Source organism: Pelophylax lessonae (assembly GCF_965119305.1).
Source record: "Pelophylax lessonae genome assembly, chromosome: 8".
Taxonomy (NCBI): Eukaryota; Metazoa; Chordata; class Amphibia; order Anura; family Ranidae; genus Pelophylax; species Pelophylax lessonae.
In genome coordinates, this window is record NC_138775.1 from 266,407,789 (window position 1) to 266,432,544 (window position 24,756).

Consider the following 24,756-nt stretch of genomic DNA (forward strand, 5'->3'; position numbering starts at 1 on the left):
CTACCTCCCTGCCACCCTCAGGAGAGAAGCGCCAGGCACTATTTTCCTACAGAGTCACTAGTTTCTCAAGGGGCTGTCGTCTCCATACCAGAACCAGAGTGCAGCCAGGGAATCTACTCCCCTCTTTTCTTGGTTCGCAAGAAAAACGGAACATGGAGGCCAGTCATCGATCTGACCTTTCTAAATCAATTCATCAGAAAGGAAGGTTCAAGATGGAAACTCTTCTTTCGTTTAACAGGCGGTCCAACCTGCGGACTGGATGGTGTCTATAGACTTAAAGGACGCCTATTTCCATGTCCCTGTTGCAGAAGATTTCCAGAAATACCTCCGGTTTTCCGTCAATTACACCTTCAGTTCACTTGCCTCCCCTTCGGGCTCTCCACTTCTCCACGAACCTTCTCGAAAGTTTTGCTGGCTGTGGTAGCTCTATTGAGAACAAAGGGCATTCGCTTACATCATTACTTGGACGATCTGCTCTTCTTGTCCCAAGACAAATCTCGGCTGTTGAAGCACCTGGACCAGGTAGTGTCCACCCTTCAGATGTTTGGGTGGCTGCTAAATCTAGAGAAAAGTCATCTAATTCCCACCCAGTCTCTCGTCTACCTCGGGGCCTTGTTCAATACACTAACAGCGACAGTGTCCCTTCCCGGAGGAGAAAATCACGGTGGTCAGGGACAGGATTCTCCGTGCCCTCGCATCACCTCACCTCCAAGCGCGTCAGTGCTTGAGAATAATCGGGACCGTGGTGGCTGTAGCTCCCATGGTAAAGTGGGCCCTATGGAGAATGAGGCCTTTCCAAAAAGGCTTTCTTCGTCAATGGGACACCTGGCATTTGGATCATACCATCTTCCTGACCCCAGCCATGAGAGCAAGTCTTCCATGGTGGCTGCAGCGGGAGCATCTTCTGTGCTGCCATTCTCTTGTACAGACCTCATGGGTTGTGATAACATCGGATGCCAGCAGCACAGGTTGGGGGGCTAATTGCCTCTCGGAAGTGTCTCAGGGCAAATGGAAATTCCCCTCCCAGGGGATAATGTCCAACATTCTGGAGCTACTGGCGGCCCTTCAAGCTCTGAAAGCGTTCCCTCACTTGACAAAAGGTCTTCCAGTGATGCTAAGACTGGACAACACCTCAGCAGTCGCATACATAAGGAAGCAAGGAGGGACACGCAGTTGGTCCTTGTTGCGAAAGGTGGAGCCAATTATGGTCTGGGCTCAAAAGAACTTGTCTGACCTGTCAGCAGTGTATGTTCCGGGAGTCAAAGGTGTCCAAGCCAACTTTCTATCTCGTGTGCAGTTGGACAACAACAAGTGGTCTCTCCACGAGGAGGTCTTCGAGTGGATCCTGAGCCTGGGGTTCTCCCCAGGGGTAGACCTGTTTGTCTCTCCTCGCAACCGCAGGTTGAAAAAATACTGTGCGAGGTTCAGGGATCCTCAGGCTCTGGGGTTGGACACCCTCACGGATTGTTGGAGGTTCAACAGGGCATATGTCTTTCCCCCAGTTCCCATAATCCTTCAGTTTCTCCGGAGACTCAGGTCAGAAGCAGCGGAAATAGTGGCGGTGATTCCATTCTGGCCCAACAGGCCTTGGTTCCCTCTGCTAACACTTCTCAGCGTTCAGGAAACGATTCCGCTGCCTCTCATGCAAGATCTACTATCTCAAGGCACCATATTGCATCCTTGTCCAGCCCGGCTGCATCTGAAAGTTTGGCTGTTGAGAGGGGAAGGCTACAAGCCTTAGGGTGCTCTGAAGGGGCCATCTCTACACTTTTGAGTGCCAGAAGGGAGTTCAACTAATAAGGTGTATGAGAGAATTTGGTCAAGATTTTCCTCTCATCTGGCCACTAGGTTCAACCCTCATTCATCCATCAGGATTCAGGATGTGCTAAACTTTCTACAGTCTGGTCTAGATCTTCCTCTATCAGTTCTCTGAGAGTTCAGGTGTCGGCTATTTCAGCCTTTACCGGCATTTCTTGGGCTACCCATACGCTAGTCCGACAATTCTTCAAAGGGGCAATGAGACTCAGGCCCCAGAAGAAGCCAAGGTTTCCCAAATGGGATCTCCCCTTAGTTCTGGACTTTCTATCACAACGATTGTTGTCAAGGAGTTGACATTGATGACCGTGTTCCTGGTAGCCATTACATCGGCGAAGAGAGTCTCTGAAATCGGAGCTTTAGGGGCACAGGAGCCCTTTCTAACCTTCTTTCCAGACAGGGTAGTATTAATCCCTATGCTGGAGGCTAGACCAAAGGTTACTTCAGTTTTTCATGAAAACACGGAAATAGTTCTGCCTACCTTTAGGCAAGAAGAAGATTCTTCTGTCCATCCGCTGGATGTTGGAAATTGCCTCAAGCAGTATCTGGAAGCTACGGTCTCCTTTCGACAGTCAGATCATTTGTTTGTCACTTTCAGTGGAAAGAACAAGGGTCTTCGGGCTTCTTCAAGGTCCATCTCTTCTTGGATCATCCAAACTATCCAATGGGCTTATAGGGCTAAGGGCTTGACCCCTTCAGTGGCGATTACGGCTCATTCAACTCGGAGTGTCTCTACGTCCTGGGCAGTGTCCAGTCAAGTCTCCCCTGAAGTGATTTGTAAAGCAGCGTCCTGGTCCTCTATAAATACTTTTTTGTCTCACTATTGTGTTGAGCCGGCGGCTCTTTCTTCTGTTAACTTTGGTTTACAAGTCCTGTCTGTTTGACAGAGTAAAATTAAACTTTTGTTCAGCACCTGCCCACCCTTTTGTGTACGGCGAGTTATTTCCCGATACGTATGCTGCCATGGAGTCTGTCAGGAAAACGGAAAATTTATATCAAATACTTACCGTAATTTTCCTTTCCTGATGGACTCCATGGCAGCAGGAGTTCCCTCCCGGATTCTGAGGAGGATAGTTACAAAACACGTGTGCTGAACAGGTGCAAAGATTTATGGGAGTGATGTCCTATGGGTAGGTTTGGAGGCGGGGCCAAACCCAATACGTATGCTGCCATGGAGTCCATCAGGAAAGGAAAATTACGGTAAGTATTTGATATAAATTTTCCGTTTTTTGTATAATGTTAAACATGATGTTTTATGCTGAGTAAATAGATGCCTAACATGTCACGCTTTAACATTGCGCACACTTGTGGAATGACGCCAAACTTTGGTACTTAAAAATCTCCTTAGACAATGTTTTAAAATTTTTTACAGGTTACCAGTTTAGAGTTACAGAGGAGGTCTTGGGCTAGAATTGTTGCTCTCGCTCTAAAATGAAAAATATTGTTTTTTTTTTTTTTTTTCAAAATTGTCGCTCTTTTTCTGTTTATAGCGCAAAAAATAAAAATTGCACAGGTGATCAATTACCACCTTAAGAAAGCTCTATTTGTAGGAAAAAAGGACATACATTTTGTTTGGGTACAGCGTCGCACGACCGCACAATTGTCCGTTAACCACTTAAGCCCCGGAAGATTTTACCCCCTTCCTGACCAGGGCCTATTTTGCGATTCGGCACTGCGTGATTTTAACGGACAATTGCGCGGTCCTGCGACGCTGTACCCAAACGAAATTGACGTCCTTTTTTTCCCACAAACAGAGCTTTCTTTTGGCGGTATTTGATCACCTGTGCGATTTTTTGATCATGCGCTATAAACAAAAAAAGAGCGTAAATTTTGCAAAAATTACAATATTTTTCACATTTTTTTATATGAAATTCCCCCAAAAAAATGTAAAAATCTAAATTTTTTTAACATTTTTGGCCAATTTGTTTTATGCTACATATGTTTGGTAAAAAAAATCACAAAAAGCGTATTTTGATTGGTTTGCGCAAAAGTTATCGCGTTTACTAACAAAGGGAAAGATTTTTTGTCATTTTTGTTGTTTTTTTTTTAACGCGTAATGGCGGCGATCTGCAATTTTGTTTGCGGTACTGCGGCATTGCGGCGGACAGATCGGACCCTTGACTGACATTTTTGACACTTTTGGGGTTACCAGTGACATTTCTACAGTAATCAGTGCTATAAATATGCACTGTTACTGTAAAATTACACTGGCAGTGAAGGGGTTAACTTTTTTGAGAGGAAGGGGTTATGTGTGTCCCTAGGGGCGTGATTCTAACTGTGATTGGCTGTGGCTTGAGGTGTAGGAACAGTGATCAATGGTCCTACATAGTAGAACCGTATGATCACTGTTTCTACACAGGGGAGAATGACAGGCGGCTTGTTTACATCAGCCGCCTGCCTTTCTCCCTCTCCACCGCCGATCACCGAGTGACCGGCGGACATCGGGTCCGCCGGTCACACGCGCGGGGGGGTCCATGACCGCGCGGGAGCGCACCTCTGGGGGCGCGTGCTTGCTCCCTAGACCCTCACAGGCTAGCGACGTAGTACTATGTTGCTCTGTCTGTGAGGGGCTGACTGCCGACGTAAATAGTCGCGCGGCAGTCGGCAAGTGGTTAAAGTAACGCAGTGCCGAATCGCAAAATAGAGCCTGGTCATTAAGGGGCCAAATCCTTCCGGTCTTAAAGTGGTTAATATGCCCAGGGGGAAAAATGACTGCCTGATCAAGTGACCATTGTGATTGGCTGTCACAGTGGTCACATGTTTGGAAGCTGGTCCCGCCAACTCATAATCATTGTCAATTACTAGAGACCAGGCGTTATCTATGACAGCTCGATCTCTGTGCTGGGAGCTTACAGTCAGCATGTTCTCAGTACAGAAACCTCGGCCACCCAAGGATGTGTAGGCGTTAAAGCCCACCCTCTTTCCCGCCAAACATATGCCTTATGTGGGTGGCAAAATGTTTATTGTTGGGATTACATACAGTTTAATTAATGTTCTTTCCTAATACTGCTTTATTATAAAAGTATGTCTCATATGGCTTTTTACAGCTAAAGAGCAGAGCGATGTACAGATGATGCACAAGCACTGTGTAGGCGTTACGTAAAAAAAAATGAAATGAGAAAAAAAAACCTCTGCAATCAGACGGCGGGGTACGAGGTTATATGGTCTCGAAAGAAAATGAAATTTAGTGCATTTCCAATAAAGTGGAATTTTCTTTCATGAGGTCAAGCAACTGACTTGTATATAAAGTTTTTATCATTTTAATATTGGCGCCCTTTAATTAGAACCTTTTTTCTCAGGAAGTGGGAGAACTCATAAGGTGACTCTCTAACTTTTTTGGGCATTAGACACATTTAAAGAGAGGATGATGAAAAGAGTTCCCAGCGTCTCATTTATTTTTAGTGAGCCAAGCAGAGAAGCTTCCAGTGGAAGTACAATAGGAACAATTTAATTGCAACGGCATAATTTATCTCCTCTCAACTTTCTCCCAGCTGACAGTACTTTTAATCAGGTCCATGAGCGCGAACAGGTGACCGCGTTGTCCATTGTTGCATGAATGAAGAATGTTTAACATAAAATCATTTAAATGTACTTTTCTTTCTCTGGAGAAAGAACTGATTTTTTTTCTGCTTCCTTTTCCAGTGAACCTGTCAGGTCCTAACTACAGCTGAGCTGGCAGTACCAGTGAAGCGTAGCGCATTGCGACGCCCGTGATTACCTGCAGTAATCTTCAGAACAAAGTTATGCCAACTTAGAGCCCCTGGATTCCAGGAGCAAATAGAACTGAACACAGGGCTGCAGCACTTGAGTTGGCAGTTAGAACCCCTCCACATCTTGACGCTATGCTCTACCCTTGCCAATCAACAGTCAGATGCATAAGCTGCAGTTGGCAAATGGGTTGCCAGTATTGGAATGGTGGCTTGGTGCCAACTTGGGCAGAGATCAAAATCTAGCATATGAGCTGGATCTGGAACCAGGGCTTTTCCAGTGAACCTATTAGGTCCTAAATACGTTTGAACTGGCAATACCAGTGATGCATAGTGCAATGCGACTTCCACAAGTATCCATGGTAATCTTCAGAACAAATTTGTGCCAAATTAGAGCCCCAGGATTCCAGGAGCAGCTTGAATATGGGGCTGCAGCATCTAAGTTGGCAGTTAGACCCCCCTCCACCTCTGGACTCCATTCTCCACTCTCGCCAATCAACAGTCCAATGCATAAACTACAGTTAGCAAATGATGTTCCAGTATTGGAATGGTGGCTTGATGTCAACTTGGGCAGAGTTAAAAATCTAGCATATGAACTGGACCTAGAAATGGGTTCATCCCATTATTTGATAATTCCCTAAGGTACTTGCAGGCATTTGAAATTTTGTACAGCCAGGTTTGTGTTTAAATATTTTGTCCACCATGCACAGCCAGACAGGTGACACACATAGCTCCTACATAAAGTGAATCTAAGTTTGGCCCATGCAACAGGTTCACTTTAATGTTGGCCCCACCAGTAGCACATACCTTCTGTTTGCTCCCTAGCTCCTTTGTGTGGCATCCGGTGGTTGTAGGACCCTGCCGTAGTCCATAATAGGGACAGGGCTGGTTTCTTCTTAGTTCTCCACTATAGGTCCCCACTCCCTGTCTTGATACCATCAAAGCAGGGTGGAGTTTAGGGAGTTGTAATGTGGAGCAGACCAGTAGAGAGTAGTTGGTAAGGTCTGCTGTGTGGGTTTTAGCCCATGTAGGAGCCCTGGGGCCAAATCCTTCTAGAAAAATACACCATCTGCAATGGGCTTCCCTTTCAGGTGAATGTAACCTATGTTCCGCATAGTGTGTAGACCCAGGAGTGGGTATAGCACTGTACAGAACCAACCATGTTTGATGGAACTATGACGTAACAGACTATTGCAAGTTACATTGCATTAAATTGTGAAAGACCACAACATATGGATTGTTATGTTGCCAGTTGCGCAAGTAAAAATGTTGTTCCATTAGGAAGCAGACTGTGCCTTGTCATTCTGGTAGCGTTTAGCAGGGGAACAAGAAAAAAGTTTGGATGCTGGCTTGTGCAGGGGTGGCCGGGAGAAGGAGATCTAGACCACCCAGCAGTTGTGGTAGGTTGCCTGTCTAAGCCTTGCACCAGAAAAGCTTGTGACCCTGTTGCATTTGGGCCTGGTGGGTGGCATGGCCTTCAATGGACTTGGCTTGAAACCAAAGCATTAGGACTCTAACAACTCTGATGAAGCTGCTGCTGGAACAATCATCTTTCTCCATCTCTGACATTTACAGCATCCCCAGCTAAAGGCAATTAGGTGGCAATTAAGGGGGGTTTTTAGGAGGACCCACTCAGGGTGGATGGGCGTGTAGCAGAGAGGCTGGGTCAGTGGATCTTGATACTTGGGCTTTTGGTCTCTTTGCAGCGTTGATCAGTCTTAGCTGTGGCTGTCATGTACCTGGGTGTCCTTGAACCGGGAGGTTCCCTGTTCCATAGCTTGCAGCCTTATCTGTTGTGCCACAAAGAAGCTCTGGAGTTTTTGCAGTGATTTTACAGCCTGATGCTTTACTCACTAGCTCCACCTCCTGTCAGCTGCAAACAATGTACAATTTAACCAGCTTTGAACAATGTACAATGTACAATTTACTCAGCCTTCAAAAAGCAGCACTTCCTGTCCCTCAATGCCCGTTTGTTTGGAGTATCTTCCTGGGTGTGCTGCTTGCTCTTTGATAGACTTTAGTGTATGAACTTTTGCCTGTATTCTTGACCCCTCTTCAGCCTGCCGAATCTGTACTTCACCGCCAGCTTGTGTATGACTTCTGCCTGCTTGACCATTCTTTGGATTATGTTTGGATACCGCTTTGCCCGATCTGTTGCCGGCCTGATCTCTGACTACATTTTCGCCTGAATCCTCAGCACTCAAACTCCACTTCGGACTTTACCTAACAGGTACCTAACATAACAAACGGGCCATAATGTCAGTGGACCCTGCTGAGATTGTTAAGGCGCTTACACATCAGGGACAATTGATTGGAGCTCATGAACAGCATATTTCTTCTCTGGACGCTAAGCTAGATGAACTTTGTGCTATGCTAAAATCCTGTTTGCCTGGCTCCTCTGTATCTGTCCAGACTCCTGCTCCAATCCTACCCACCTCTTCTGTTCCCCCCAAACTTCCCTTACCTGAAAAGTTTGGTGGTGACACCGAGGACTGCAGAAGTTTTTTAAACGTTTGTCGTTTGCACTTCCGCAACAACCCTGGGGCTTTCAGTACTTCTTCTGCCAAAGTGACATTTGTAATTTCATTGTTAAAAGGGAAAGCTCTGGCATGGGTCTCTCCTTACCTGGAACGCAATGATCCTGTGCTGCAAGATGCTGATAGATTTCTGGCTTCTCTTCAGACTGTATTTGATAAGAGGGATATAGAGCTTCTGCAGCCGAGTGCTCACTTTTGGACATACAACAAGGTAACAGGACTGTGGCACAGTATGCTATTGAGTTCCGTACCCTGGCGGCTGAGACCAAATGGGACTCAGGGGCATTACGTGCAGCTTTCCGTAAAGGTCTTACAGATTGCATTAAGGATGAATTGGTCTATAAGGACTCCCCAGAAGATCTTGAACAATTCATGTTGTGTGTTCGTCTGGATCTCCGGTATCATGTAAGGTGCCAGGAGAGACTCAGAACTCGTAAGCTTCCAAGGCCGGTATATCGCTTGGCTCCTAACTTCCAAGCACCATCTCAGCCTGAACCTGAAATTTCTGTTGAATCCAAGTCTTGTGGAATCCATGAAAGTCAGCCATCTCCACCTCTCAGAGTCGGAGAGACAGAGGAGGCGTGCATTGTGTTTATGCTTATACTGTGGACTTAAAGGACATTTGCTATCTGGTTGTCCAGCCCGCCCAGTAAAAGGCAGGGTCTAACCAGTGTCGGAGGAGCTGGGTTAGACATTACAAGTACTTCCTCCAAGACCAAGACTACTGTACCCGCAACTTTCCACTTAGCCTCTAAACTTGTCTCCTGTGAGGCTTTTGTAGATTCGGGAGCCGCTGGTATATTCTTGGATTACAATTTTGCTAAAGAAAATAACATCCCATTTGTTTCAAAGTCTAGACCCCTGAGTATTACCACCCTGAATGGACAGCCGTTTGGAGATGGCCTTGTCAAGTTTGAGACCACCACTATCACCCTTCAGGTAGGCGCACTCCATAAAGAGGAAATCATTCTGTCTCTTATTGATTCCCCACTTCTGCCTGTTATCCTTAGCTACCCTTGGTTACAACAACACAACCCTTCCTTTGATTGGGTAAAGGGAGAATTAACCTCTTGGGGGTCTTCCTGTTATTTGAACTGTTTATCTCGACCCACAAGACTTTCTGGTTGTCTGTTGGCTTCCGCGGCCATCCCTCCTACCTTGCCTCATGAATACCATGAATTTGCAGATGTGTTTTGCAAGAAAAAGGCGGAGGTTTTACCTCCACATCGTTCTTTTGACTGTGCGATTAATCTGATCCCTGGAGCACCTCTTCCCAAAGGAAGGACCTATCCCCTGTCTCTGCCTGAACAAAAGTCCATGGAGGAATATGTCAAGGACAACTTGGAAAGAGGTTTTATTCGAACCTCTTCTTCTCCAGTAGGGGCAGGTTTCTTCTTTGTCGAAAAGAAGGATGGGGGTCTTCGACCATGCATAGACTATCGAGGGTTAAATCAGATCACTGTAAAGGACCCCTACCCGTTGCCTCTTATTCTAGAGTTATTTGATGTGCTTAAGGGAGCCGTTCTCTTCACCAAACTTGACCTCAGAGGGGCTTATAATCTGGTTCGAATTAGAGAGGGAGACGAGTGGAAGACAGCTTTCTACACCTGCAATGGACACTATGAGTATCTGGTTATGCCATTTGGACTCTGAAACGCTCCTGCTGTCTTCCAACGTTTCATGAATTAAATTTTTCATGACTTCAGTAACCGTTTTGTGATAATCTACATGGATGATATCTTAATTTTTTCCAAGACTCACCTTGAGCACCGCTCACATGTAAGGCAAGTATTACAATGGCTGAGAGAAAACCACCTTTATGCAAAGATTGAGAAATTCAGTTTCCATCAAAACCAGATATCTTTTCTTGGATACATCATAAATAGTGTTGGTTTCCAAATGGACCCACAGAAACTGTCTGCTGTCTTGCAATGGCCCCAACCGACCACTTTGAAGGGACTCCAAAGCTTTCTGGGGTTTGCAAATTACTACAGGCGTTTCATCAAGGGGTTTGCCTCCATAGCTGCCCCCCTTACTACTAGGAAAGGCACCAATTGCAAACTGTGGCCATCTGAAGCAGAATCAGCTTTCCAGCTTTTAAAGGGTATGTTCAGCAATTCTTCCGCATCCAAACCCTAATCTCCAATACATTGTTGAGGTGGATGCCTCTGAGGTAGGAGCAGGCGCCGTGCTGTCCCAGAGACAACCTAAGACCAGTAAGATTCATCCAGTGGCATTTTTTTCTAAAACGTTTTCTCCAGCGGAGATGAATTATGATGTTGGGAATCGATAACTACTTGCTATAAAACTTGCATTAACCGAATGGCGACATCTTCTGGAAGGGGCTCTAAAGCCTTTCCTTCTATCCTGACCGACCATAAAAACCTGCTGTATCTTCAGACTGCTAAACATTTGAATTCACGTCAAGCTCGATGGGCACTGTTCTTTTCCCGTTTTAATTTTGTCCTTTCCTGTGTCCCTGGTCATAAGAACAGGAAGGCCGATGCTCTTTCCAGACAGTTTGTTACTTCTGAAGAAGATCAACCTACCGAACAATATATTATTCCACCTCACAAGATTGTCGCACAGATCTCTGCAGCTCTTTCCCAACAGTTACAGGAAACCCAGAATCGTGTTCCTCAAGGGCTGAAGGTTCCACCAGGTCGCCTGTTTGTAGCCCTCAGCCTCAGGAGACCTGTACTCCTCTGGGCACATGATGGAGTGTTATCTGGCCATCCAGGTATCACAATCACTCTTAAGACCTTGCAGCGTCATGTTTGGTGGCCTCATATGAAAAGAGATGTTACAGACTATGTGGCTGCCTGTCCAACCTGTGCTGCTAATAAAGTACCTCGCACATTGCCTGCTGGGCTATTGCAACCCCTTCCTGCACCTCGGCAGCCTTGGACCCATTTAACTATGGACTTTGTTACAGAATTACCCAAATCTGATGACATGACTGCTATATGGGTTATAGTGGATCGCTTTTCAAAGATGTCTCATTTTGTACCACTCTCTGGATTACCTACAGCGGAAGCTCTGTCTACCCTCTTCCTTTCTCATGTTGTAAAAGATCATGGTATACCTAATAATATCATCTCAGACCGTTGATCTCAGTTAATTTCCCGATTCTGGAGAGCGTTTTGTAAGATACTGGGAGTAACGCTCTCACTCTCTACCTCACATCACCCGCAAACAGATGGTCAAACCGAACGCATGAACCAGACCCTTGAAACCTATCTTCGGCATTACATCAACTCGCTACACTCCAATTGGTCTAAGTATTTGCCCTTGGCTGAATTCGCCATTAACTCTCGTTGGCACAGTGCCCTGCATACCACGCTATTCTACGCAGCATTGGGCTATCACCCTTAGACCTTTCCACTACTTCAGCCTTCATCTGGTGTACCAGCAGCAGATCAACGGGTGAAAAATATCTTGCTACACTGGAAAAAGATTTGCTTATTGCTACGGAAGTCAGCAGGCAGATATGAACATTTCTCCAACAGACGACGACGCCATATACCTCCATATGCGGTGGGGGACAGAGTTTGTCTGTCTACCAAATACATAAGACTGAAGCAACCATCTACCAAATTGGGCCCTCGATTCATTGGTCCTTTTAGGGTAATTGCTAGAATTGGACCAGTCTCCTATCGGTTGATATTGCCCTCCTCACTCCGGATACACCCTGTGTTCCATGTTTCTCTCCTTAAAAGGGCAATCTTCAATCGTTATTCCAGAACTCAAAAACTACCTCCTCCTGTTCTTGTTGATGGACAACATGAGTTTGAAGTCTCTAAGATTCTGGATTCTAGAAGGCGGGGTCGTGGCCTACAATATCTGGTTCATTGGAAAGGATACCCCATCACAGACCATTCCTGGGTTCCAGCTAAAGATTTGCATGCCCCTGCTCTCATTTGAGACTTTCATGCTTTTTTTCCTGCTAAGCCTCGCTAGGCCCTCGGAGGGGTCCATTGAAGAGGGGGTCCTGTCATGTACCTGGGTGTCCTTGAATCGGGAGGTTCCCTGTTCCATAGCTTGCAGCCTTTTCTGTTGTGCCACAAAGAAGCTCTGGAGTTTTTGCAGTGATTTCACAGCCTAATGCTTTACTTTTGGACTCACTAGCTCCACCTCCTGTCAGCTGCAAACAATGTACAATTTAACCAGCTGTGAACAATGTACAATTTACTCAGCCTTCAAAAAGCAGCACTTCCTGTTCCTCAATGCCCATCATTGGTGTACATTGGTGTCTGCGGGAGGAATGGTACCCCATCATTGGTGTCAGTGGATGACATGATACCCCAAGGGCCAGATAAATACAAGCAAAAGGCCGCAGTTTGGAGTCATGTTGAGTCAGTTTCTGTTGTATATACTCTATTATAGATGCATGCAGGAGTATGTGGCTAGGAGGATGACGTTTAGATCTTACAGCTTGAGTCAGGTATAACGTTTTTTCCACATGTGATTGGTTCTGTTGGATTATTTAGGTCACGAATAAGGCCCGTTTCACACTGAAAAACGGACTTGCGGACCCGATCGGGCCACCCATTTCGACAAGATCTGCTTAAAACAGACAGATGGCGATACGCTCGTCCGTTTTCATCCGCTCTCCCCATAGAGAAGAGCGGGGACTCTGACAGGTCTGTCTCTGCACAGTAAGCAGAGACGAACCTGTCATCAACAGAGCGATCCCCGCTGAGCTAGCGGAGTCCGCCGAGCAGATCCGCCCTGTGTGAAAGGGGCCTAAAGGTATCATTACAGTAATATATAGTGTAGCTATTTGTTTGTTTTAATTCTAGATGCTGTATAACCAAGCAGTTTGCTGTACTGAGCAAGTCTCTGGAACAGTTTATAACTGTAGGTCCCCTTTGTTTTGCAGTATAAACAAATTTGTTTATTGGCATTTGGTTTAGTGAAAATTCATTGTCTGTGTGTACTGATCCATTGTTTTATCCATTTGGCAGTATCAGGCTCACTATGCATATGGGGTTGATTTACTAAAACTAGAGAGTACAAAACCTGGTCCAGCTCTGTATAGAAACCAGCTTCTAGGTTTTCTTTTTAAGTAAGTCTTCTGTTTTTTTTTTTCTTTCTTTTTTTTTCTTCCCTGCAAAGTAAATGCATAATGTGTTAGTATGCATCGCATACTAGCACATTATGTGACACTTACCTGCAAACGAAGCCCGTGTTGTCCCCGCTGGCGGCTGCATCCATCTATCTTCGCCCATCTTCCTTCCGGGTCTGCGGACTCCGGCTGTATTATTGGCCAGCGCCGTGTGACGTCACTCCTGCGCATGCGCACGGGAGCCACTGGTCATCGCACAGTGATCTGAAGAAATGTCACGGGCGGCCGTTTCTTCAGAGCTCATGCGCTAATGATGTCCTTGGCTGCATGCAATGTAAATATCTCCTAAATGGTGCAAGTTTAGGAGATATTTACAGTACCTATAGGTAAGCCTTATTATAGGCTTACTTATAGGTACAAGTTATAAAGGGGGGTTTACAACCACTTTAAAGGGGAAGTCCAGTTAAAAACGAACTAACTCTAAAGGCCCGTACACACGATAAGAAAATCTGTAGGAAAAATTTGTCCAACGACCGATCTGCCGATTTTCGGATTGTTAGTATGGTGCTTTCGACAGCCGACTCCGACTTTTCGGCTGACAAAATCCTGATGTGCAGGCTATAAAATTTTTGTTGTCCGTCAAAACAACGTCCGATTTTCGTCTCATTAGTACAGATTTTGACGGCAAAAAATCTTAAGAGCAAGACTAGGCATGCTCAGAGAGGAAAGAACACATACAAAGCAATCCAACACATGACATCACTTCTGAAGTAGAATTCTGTCGTACGGGAAAATTCGTATGAAATTAACCTCTTCACTTTCCACATCAGACTAGCATGCCATAAAAAACCGATGACAGATCGTTCGATAATCTGATCGTGTGTACGGGGCTTAAGGCTGCATTCACACCTGAGTGTAGCATCTTTAAAACATTTTTCTAGGGTTTTTTTTGTGCAATTTTATGCGCGATTTTTGCACAATTTTATGCACAAAGTGTGCATTTTTATACAGTGTTTTTGAGCTTTGGCATTTTTTTTTTTTCTAGCCAATTGAGAAAACTGTTATCTGTTGCATCATTTGTTGCTAGGTTTTTTTTACTTTTTCATTAGCTTTTATTTTTTTTATTATTATTATTTATTATTTTTTTTTTTTACTTAGAGTTTAGGATATGGTTAGGGTTAGGATTAGGAGTTGGGGTTAGGGTTAGGATTAGGGGTTAGGATTATTTATTATTTAATTGTTAGGATGTTAGGGTGTTAATACTACTACTTTACTACTACTAATATTATTATTAATAATAATGATAATGATGATAATATTATAATAATAATAAAAAAATTAGGAAATACATTTAAAATAAAAACACCAATAAAATCATAAATAAATAATAATATATAAATAAATCATTTTTAGTAAATATTATTGCTATTTCAATTTTTTAATTTTTTTATTTGAGCAGAAAATTGCGCAAAGACGTGACAAAACGCACGAATGCGCACAAAAACGCATGAATGGTGCATTTTCATTCATTTATATGGGAATAAAAATGCGCCAAAAATACGCAAACCTGCCTGATTTGAGCTACAAAAAAAGCTCCAGAACTTTTTTGAGCTTCAGGCATTTGGCTTCAGGCAACTTGGAGTGTGAACCATCTCCATAGGGAATAATTGTTTTTTTTTTTTCCTCCAGCATTTTGGAGCTTTGAGCTTCAAGCTACAAAACGTAGAGGTGTGAATAGGGCCTAAATCTACTGGCACCCAAATCTATCTAACTCTGTAAAGCAAAAATCATACCTTGTCTGCAGCCAATCTGGTCCGGTCTCCAGCAGCGAATGCTGTGTGCAGGAGACAGCAGACAACAGCTGGGAAATGAATGGGAAGTGACGTCGCCCATAGAGTTACTATGGGGCTTCCATTTTCAGCTGCCTCTTCTGCATCTGCCTACACAAAGTAACCGCCGCTGACAGCTCAGCATGGGACCGGACCGGAGCAGCTGCAGAAAAGGTATGTATAGAGATGTTTGCTTTACAGGGTTTGATACCTTAGTCTTAAATGGTGGCTGCCAGTAGATTTAGAGTTGGATAGTTTTTGGCTGAACTTCTACTTTAGTTGAACAAGCTGAAGTTAGAACCTGATTGGCTACCATGCACAGCTGCCCCAGATTTTGCTCTTTCCAGTTTTAGTAAATCTACCCCATATACACTTCTGCTGGCATACCTCCCAACCGTCCCGGATTCCGCTGGACTGTCCCGCAATTTGGCGGGAGTCCCGCGGTCCCGGGAGCCGGGCTGAAGTCCCGGAAAATGTGGCCGGCCATCTCTTCTCCCCCCTCCTCCTCCCAGCTACGCCTCCCTGCCTCTCTCAGCGCCGCTGCGCCGGCCGCGATCGCTGCAGCGGGGGACAATCAGAGGAACACATGTCAGGGGAAGATAACTCTTCCAGAGAGTAGACAGATGCAGATCGCAGAGACCTCAACTCCCGGGTCCCGCTGCACCCGCCCGCAGGTCCTGCTGCTCGGCACTTCCTGTAATCATCATCATGTGTCAGGGGAAGATAACTCCGCGGCCGCTTGACACAGTCTGTAGTTAATGCTGCAGCGGGCTGTCTTCACTCCTGTACTTTTTAACTACCATCTGTGTCAGGCGGCCGCGGAGTTATCTTCCCCTGACACATGATGATGATTACAGGAAGTGCCGAGCAGCAGGACCTGCGGGCGGGTGCAGCCGGACCCTGGAGTTGAGGTCTCTGCGATCTGCATCTGTCTACTCTCTGGATCTCCCTGTCTCCCGAGAGGTTAGTGTCCTTTTTGGAACACCCTACCTCTTGCTGCGATGCGAGGGGGGGTTGTAAATGGAGCTGGGGTGAATGGATGTACCTGGGGAGGGATTTAACTGGGGGGGAGGGACCTGGGGGAGGGATTTTGCCAGGGGGTTGTATGGAGCTTGGGTGGGCATTTGGGGTGGATGGAGGGATTTAACCAGGGGAGGCTGTATGGAACTGGGGTGGATGTAGCTGGGGGGGGGGGGGTTGTTTGGAGCTGGGGTGGATGGATGGATGGAGGGATTTAACCAGGGTGGGGGGCTGTATGGAACTGGGGTGGATGTAGCTGGGGGGGTTTGTTTGGAGCTGGGGTGGATGGAGAGATTTAACCAGGGGGGGGGGCTGTATGGAATTGGGGGGGGGGTTGTTTGGAGCTGGGATGGATGGATGGAGGGATTTAACCAGGGGGGGGCTGTATGGAACTGGGGTGGATGTAGCTGGGGGGGGTGGATGGACCCAGGGGAGGGATTTAGCCAGGGGGGTGTATGGAGCTTGGGTGGGCGATGTAGCTGGGGGGGGTTGTATGGACCTGGGGGGGTGGATGTAGCTGGGGGGGTGGATGGACCGGGGGAGATGTGTGGAGCTGGGGTGGGCATTTAGGGTGGATAGAGCTGGGGGAGGGATGTAGCTGGGGGGGGGGGGGTGGATGGAGCTGGGGGAGGTATTTAACCGGGGGGGTGTATGGAGCTGGGGTGGATGTAGCTGGGGGGGTGTATGGACTTGGGGGATGGATCGACCTGGGGGAGAAGGGATTTAGCCAGGGGGGTGTATGGAGCTTGGGTGGGCATTTGGGGAGGATGTAGCTGGGGGGGGTGGATGGATGGACCTAGGGGAGGGATTTAGCCGGGAGGGTGTATGGAGCTGGGGTGGGCATTTGGGGTGGATGTAGCTGGGGGAGGGATGTAGCTGGGGGGGTGGATGGACCGGGGGGATGTGTGGAGCTGGGGTGGGCATTTGGGGTGGATAGAGCTGGAGGAGGGATGTAGCTGGGGGGGTGGATGGACCTGGGGAGGTGTTTAGCCAGGGGGGTGTATGGAGCTGGGGTGGGCATTTGGGGTGTATGGAGCTGGGGGGTAGATGGAGCTTTGTTGGGTATTTGGGGTATATGGAGCTGGGGTGGGTGTTTGGGATGGATAGAGCTGGGATGGCAGGTTGGGAAGGGGGTGAATGTAGCTGGGGGGGGGGGTGGAATGAGCTGACGGAAGGATGTAGCTAGGGGAGGGGTGTATGGAGCTTGGGGTGGGCATTTGGGGTGTATGGAGCTGGGGTGGGCATTTGCGGTGGATGGAGCTGGGGGGGTGGATGGAGCTGGGGGGGGGTGTAGGGAGCACGGGTGGGCATTTGGTGTGTATGGAGCTGGGGGGTAGATGGAGCTTTGTTGGGTATTTGGGGTATATGGAGCTGGGGTGGGTGTTTGGGATGGATAGAGCTGGGACGGGAGGTTGGTAAGGGGGTGAATGTAGCTGGGGGGGGGTGGATGGAGTTTGGGGAGGGATGTATGGACCTGGGGTGGGCATTTGGGGTGGATGGAGCTGGGGGAGGGGGTGTATGGAGCTGGGGTGGGCATTTGGGGTGGATGGAGCTGGGGTGGGCATTTGGGGTGGATGGAGCTGGGGGGTAGATGGTGCTTTGTTGGGCATTTGGGGTATATGGAGCTGGGGTGGGTGTTTGGGATGGATAGAGCTGGGATGGGAGGCTGGGAAGGGGGTGAATGTAGCTGAGGGGGGGGGTGTAGCTGGGGGAGGGATGGAGCTAGGGGGGTGTATGGAGCTTGGGGGGGGTTATGGAGCTGGGGTGGGCATTTGGGGTGTATAGAGCCGGTGAGGGGGTGGATGGAGCTGGAGTGGGCATTTGGGGTGTATAGAGCTGGGGGGGTGGATGAAGCTGGGATGGGCATTTGGGGTGGATAGAGCTGGGGGGTGGATGGTGCAGAGTCCGACCCCTGCATTCTGTACATTACACTCCTGTCCCCTGCGCTCTGCACATTACATACTCCTGTCTCCTGCATTCTGTACATTACATACTCCTGTCTCCTGCATTCTGCACATTACATACTCCTGTCTCCTGCATTCTATACATTACATACTTCTGTCTCCTGCATTCTGCACATTACATACTCCTGTCTCCTGCATTCTGTACATTACATACTCCTGTCTCCTGCATTCTGTACATTACATACTCCTGTCTCCTGCATTCTGCACATTACATACTCCTGTCTCCTGCATTCTATACATTACATACTTCTGTCTCCTGCATTCTGCACATTACATACTCCCGTCTCCTGCATTCTGTACATTACATACTCCTGTCTCCTGCATTCTGTACATTACATACTCCTGTCCCCTGCGCTCTGCACATTACACACTCCTGTCTCCTGCATTCTGTACATTACATACTCCTGTCTCCTGCATTCTGCACATTACATACTCCTGTCTCCTGCATTCTATACATTACATACTTCTGTCTCCTGCATTCTGCACATTACATACTCCTGTCTCCTGCATTCTGTACATTACATACTCCTGTCTCCTGCATTCTGTACATTACATACTCCTGTCTCCTGCATTCTGCACATTACATACTCCTGTCTCCTGCATTCTATACATTACATACTTCTGTCTCCTGCATTCTGCACATTACATACTCCCGTCTCCTGCATTCTGTACATTACATACTCCTGTCTCCTGCATTCTGTACATTACATACTCCTGTCTCCTGCATTCTGCACATTACATACTCCTGTCTCCTGCATTCTATACATTACATACTTCTGTCTCCTGCATTCTGCACATTACATACTCCTGTCTCCTGCATTCTGTACATTACATACTCCTGTCTCCTGCATTCTGTACATTACATACTTCTGTCTCCTGCATTCTGTACATTACATACTCCTGTCTCCTGCATTCTGCACATTACATACTCCTGTCTCCTGCATTCTGTACATTACATACTCCTGTCTCCTGCATTCTATACATTACATACTCCTGTCTCCTGCATTCTGCACATTACATTCTCCTGCATTCTGCACATTACATACTCCTGTCTCCTGCATTCTGTACATTACATACTCCTGTCTCCTGCATTCTGCACATTACATACTCCTGTCTCCTGCATTCTATACATTACATACTTCTGTCTCCTGCATTCTACACATTACATACTCCTGTCTCCTGCATTCTGTACATTACATACTCCTGTCTCCTGCATTCTGCACATTACATACTCCTGTCTCCTGCATTCTGCACATTACATACTCCTGTCTCCTGCATTGTACACATTACATACTCCTGTCTCCTGCATTCTGTACATTACATACTCCTGTCTCCTGCATTCTGCACATTACATACTCCTGTCTCCTGCATTCTGCACATTACATACTCCTGTCTCCTGCATTCTATACATTACATACTTCTGTCTCCTGCATTCTGCACATTACATACTCCTGTCTCCTGCATTCTGTACATTACATACTCCTGTCTCCTGCATTCTGTACATTACATACTTCTGTCTCCTGCATTCTATACATTACATACTTCTGTCTCCTGCATTCTGTACATTACATACTCCTGTCTCCTGCATTCTGCACATTACATACTCCTGTCTCCTGCATTCTATACATTACATACTTCTGTCTCCTGCATTCTACACATTACATACTCCTGTCTCCTGCATTCTGTACATTACATACTCCTGTCTCCTGCATTCTGCACATTACATACTCCTGTCTCCTGCATTCTGTACATTACACACTCCTGCACTATATACACAATACTGTACATTATATACTTCTCACCAAAGTCTTCATTGTCCCAACAGTTGCTGGTTGCTATACAGTCTCTGACTATTTTAATGAAGTTCTTCTTTAAGGTAGGCTGAGCAATCAAAGCTTATTTTATGAGTACTAGGAAGTCTTGGTTTTGTTTACCCTATCCCTTAAGCCCCTCCCACTGCTACGCAATTGGCCACACCCACAATTTGCCGCGGCGCGCTACGTGCGCCGCAGGTTGTATTCCTCATTTAGTGTCCCTCATTGCGAAGTTCAAAAGTTGGGAGGTATGTGCTGGTAGTTGGTATTTTTTACTCTGCTCTGGGCCCCCTATCTCCTCTGGAAGGCATTTACAAGCTTGGGTCCATCATTTCTTCCCCTTTGGGTCCCTGGCGTGGTTCCTTCAATATATGTACCCTCTTCTTGCGTATCAGGTACTCACTATATGACACATTGGGGTAGATTTACTAAAACTGGAGAGTGCAAAATCTGGTGCACATGTGCATAGTAGCCAATCAGCTTCTAACTTCAGCTTGTTCAATTAAGCTTTGACAAAAAAACCTGAAGAGAACCTGGGGCAAATCAGCAGGGTCGATAGGGTTTTGCTCTACATAGGCATCCCTAGGACAGAATACACTGCAATATCTATCTGTCTGTCTATCTATCACTTTTGTGTGCATTTTAGATACAGAATCTTCCTGGGATGGAATTCTGGATGCATCTAAAGAACCTGAAACTTTTATACCTGCACAACAATCGCATCGGAAATGTGAGCAACGTAGAATCCTTATCCACCTGTCCCGCACTCTTAGGTGTCACCCTCTATGACACGCCACTGAGCTTACAGAAGAACTACCGCCATATTGTGGTCAACAGTATATGGTCACTAAAAGCCTTAGACCACTTTGTTATCTCCGATGAGGAAATTATCGAGGACTGGACCCTGCAAGGCAGATTTAAAGCACTAAGCCCGAAACTGCAACTGAACATATTGCCTGCTCCCAGCAAGGTAATGCCATGTCTCTTCTATTCTTCTTATAGATGTTTTTTTGGTTTTTTTTTGTACAATAGTTACTTTTTTATATATCACAAATTTGTTAAAATCAGCAGATCTTTCTTTTATAGTGAATGGGTCCTACACTTAACAAAATTATAAACGCAACATTTTTGTTTTTGCCTCCATTTTTCATGAGCTGAACTCAAAGATCTAAGACTTTTTCTATGTACACAAAAGGCCTATTTCTCTCAGATATTGTTCACAAATCTGTCTAAGGGCTCTTTTACACTATCCGTCCGTCGGACAGACTCCGTTTATCTCAGCCAATCGATCGATCCGCCAATCCCCCGCTGAGCAGGAGGATGACAGCTGTTCCCAGTGCTGTGTGCGGAGACACAGCTGTCAGTTACCCATACATCTCTATGGGGGAATCAGATGGGAACGGACCGGCGGTCCGTTCTCATCCGATCCCATCCGATCTGCTGGACGGATGGAAAATAGGGTTTCCATCCGTCCAGATTTGACGGATCGGATGCCAGCGGACATGTCTCCGCTGACATCCGATGCCCCATAGGGATGCATGGGGGGACCGTTCAGATCCACCTGTCCGTTTTTTTGGCCTGTGTGAAAGGGGTCTAAATCTGTGTTAGTGAGCACTTCTCCTTTGCTGAGATAATCCACCTCACAGGTGTGGCATATCAAGGTGCTGATTAGACAGCATGATTATTGCACAGGTGTGCCTTAGGCTGCCCACAATAAAAGGCCACTCTAAAATGTGCAGTTTTATCACACAGCACAATGCCACAGATGTCGCAAGTTTTGAGAAAGCATGCAATTGGCATGCTGACTGCAGGAATGTCCACCAGAGCTGTTGCCCGTGAATTGAATGTTCATTTCTCTACCATAAGCCGTCTCCAAAGGCGTTTCAGAGAATTTGGCAGTACATCCAACCCGCCTCACAACCGCAGACCACGTGTAACCACACCAACCCAGGACCTCCACATCCAGCATCTTCACCTCCAAGATGGTCTGAGACTGGCCACCCGGACAGCTGCTGCAACAATCGGTGTGCATAACCAAAGAATTTCTGCACAAACTGTCAGAAATCGTCTCAGGGAAGCTCATCTGCATGCTCATCATCCTCATCGGGGTTTCCACCTGACTTCAGTTCCTCGTCGAAACCGACTTGAGTGGGCAAATGCTCACATTCTATGGCGTCTGGCACTTTGGAGAGGTGTTCTCTTCGCGGATGAATCCCGGTTTTCTTAGATCTTTGAGTTCAGCTCATGAAAAATGGGGGCAAAAACAAGAGTTGCGTTTATAATTTTGTTCAGTATAGTAGCCTGTATAACTTTTATCGTGCAATAATGGTAAAACAAATGAATTATGGGATAAACTATTAGAGGAAACATAGGTGTATAGATACAAATGAATGCAAAACTGTTAATGCTCAGATGTTGAAAGCATACAGTCCTGCTGAGAGACAAATTCAATCTAATGTTCATTCAAGTGTTTCTATAAAAATACAGAACAAAGGATAAAATCCCCAGCCTTGCAAATCTCTGAAGACTGGAAAATCCTTGTACAACATTATAAAAGAGATAGAAAGAGCACCGGCATCGTGTAATATCTTCAATAAAACTTTTTAAAAAAAGATGTCATATACTCAGAAAACTGCTAGGTAAAATAAATGTCGCTATCTCAAACATACATCGGGGCTTTTATGGGCCCACCCTCTTGTAGGCAGGTGCAGTTTGCCTTTCTGCCTATAGGTGGCTCATTGAAGAAAGCCGACTGATTGGACATTGAACTCTCAAGAGCTTTGGCAGTAGGTTTGCCACCTTTTCTTCAAGCCAAGCCCGAAGACTTTAGTGGCACATGCCAAATTATTTTTAAAGGCTGGGTTCATGCTTGAACTGGATGCGACTGACAGCAGGAGTCCAGTGCGTCCTTGTTCTCCGTTTCAGGGACCGAATCAGGCCCACATTTTTGGCTGAAACAGAGCCAAAGATGCACAGGACCCCTGTGCAATTCATTTCGCAGCCACCCCCCGGAGATGTGTGAACCGGCTCCATGGAAAGCCGGTCACAATCTCCTGTCATGTGAATTGGATGCGGAGGAAATCCGCATCCAATTCACATAAGTGTGAACCCAGCCCCGTCTACACTCCTTCTAAGAGCTCTAAAATGTTAAGTTTGATAGACCAGCCTTTTTTAACTGGAGTGCCTTTAGATGTCTTCAGGGGTGCCTTGGCAAAATACCTAGAAATTGCCCAAAAACTGTATTTAACCCGGCGGGTGGATCAAGCCTGCCTATTATTTACACAAAGCCACAGGTGTTCATTGTGCACCATTAAAGCCTTCCATCCGCCAGTGTCCTAACAACCAATTATGTCATTGGTTGATAAGGAGGACATGGGGCACCTGCCCCTCTCCTTCAGCACCAGGGTCTCATAAGCTGAGTGAGGGAGAGATACCGAGGGAGGAGAGAAACATTGATATACTAGTCAGTGCCAGTGTGCAAAGGTGTGTTTGCTTTGTAATAATAAATCACTGCTAATGTTGGGTGTCCTACGCATGTGGATGCTTCTACATTATGCAAAATTATTAGTTTCGTTTTTTTACATTTTAGAATGGGATGCCTCGGGATTGTGTGGAATTTTAAAGGGTGCCTTGAGTAAAAAAAAAAAAAAAAAAGGTTGGGAAACATTGTGATTGCACCAATTCTTTTTGACATAAAGATTGGAACCACCACTATTTTATTCTCCAGGGTATCTGCTTTCACACAATATATGAAACATTTGGTGGTTTTGAGAAATCTTCTGGCCTATAATTATTTTTTTAAACATGCATGCAAAAGAAAAAAAAAAGAAGAAGCAAAATTTGGCTCTGGCAACGAAAGGGTTAACACACACACACAGGACAAAGGTATATAAGTTCACCGTTGTACACAAACCCTGTTATTGAATAGTAACTGGTTTAAGTGCGGTGAAAACCCTGCCGGGTTATTTTCCCGTGCTTTCTGACTCCCAGACGGCCCTCTTAAGAATCAGACGTTAAATGATACATTAGTAAGCTGGTTATAGACGAGTAAAGGTTAGGAAATCCCCTGGGGACCCAGGCAATCAAATAGATTGTCCTCTCGATGATCCTGGCTGGCTTTCCTTTAATGCATGTATACTATAGGCTGTCAGCTCTGGGCATTACTTTGTTTCTTAGAAATAAAATAAAAAAAATTCTGGCGCTGAGAGCAATTTTTGGACAATTTTCCGTACGTCATGTACAATATAACTCTATCCGTAGGTTTTCAGTGATAAATGCAGCAAACGTACACTGGAGTTTTATCAAAACGGTTGTTTATCTTATATTTGTGGTGTGCAATCTGTAAGAACATTCTGCTTTCCCTTCTTTTTCTTCTCTAGTACAGAAAAACTTCTATATAAACCACTTTGTCATTGCCATACAACAGAACTGCATAGGCAGCTTTACCTTACAAAGGAGTTGTATTTTTGTCCATCCAGTCCTGAGTTTTACACAGCTATGTCACATAGTGCAGCCCTGTCTAGCAGGGCAGAAGACCTGCTTTTCTCTGCTGAAGTTAAAGCTGAACTGCATGTAGCAGGCTTTCCAGGCATGTGGGTCTGCCATTGTTACCGGTGACACTCTCAGCCCATTTAAGCTGAAAACCCAAGTGCGAGATCGGAGACAATAACCATTCCGACATCTTTGGTTTGTTTTGTTTATTTGATAATGGGGGTGGGAGAAGGGAATGAATGGGTTACTCCTCTGGCTCAACTAGGTACAACTGGGACACTTTGCCGAAAAATGCCTGTTAGCGCTGTCTTAATGCCAGCTGAATGCCGACCAACGATTGCTGGTGCTTGATAAATATTGACTTGCTGAACTTGTGCTTAAACTTGACTCTTGACACTCTGGTTAGCTCAAAAGTCCTGTGAACAGCTCCCTCCAGCCCTTCACTGACTGGGTTAGCTCCTTGTAACTGCTTGTGCTGCTGCAACTCTCAACACTGTACACTGCACGCTGT

At 46.0% G+C, this 24,756-nt stretch overlaps 1 protein-coding gene across 1 annotated transcript in view; it reads left to right on the forward strand.

Annotated features, from left to right (window-relative positions):
* Positions 1-24,756, forward strand: part of LRRIQ3 (leucine rich repeats and IQ motif containing 3) — a 117,568-nt gene that overhangs the window by 53,274 nt on the left and 39,538 nt on the right. Inside the window, exon 3 of the mRNA XM_082265333.1 lies at positions 20,401-20,724. Coding sequence (XP_082121459.1) covers positions 20,401-20,724 — 324 coding nt within the window. The remainder of the gene's footprint in view (positions 1-20,400; positions 20,725-24,756) is intronic.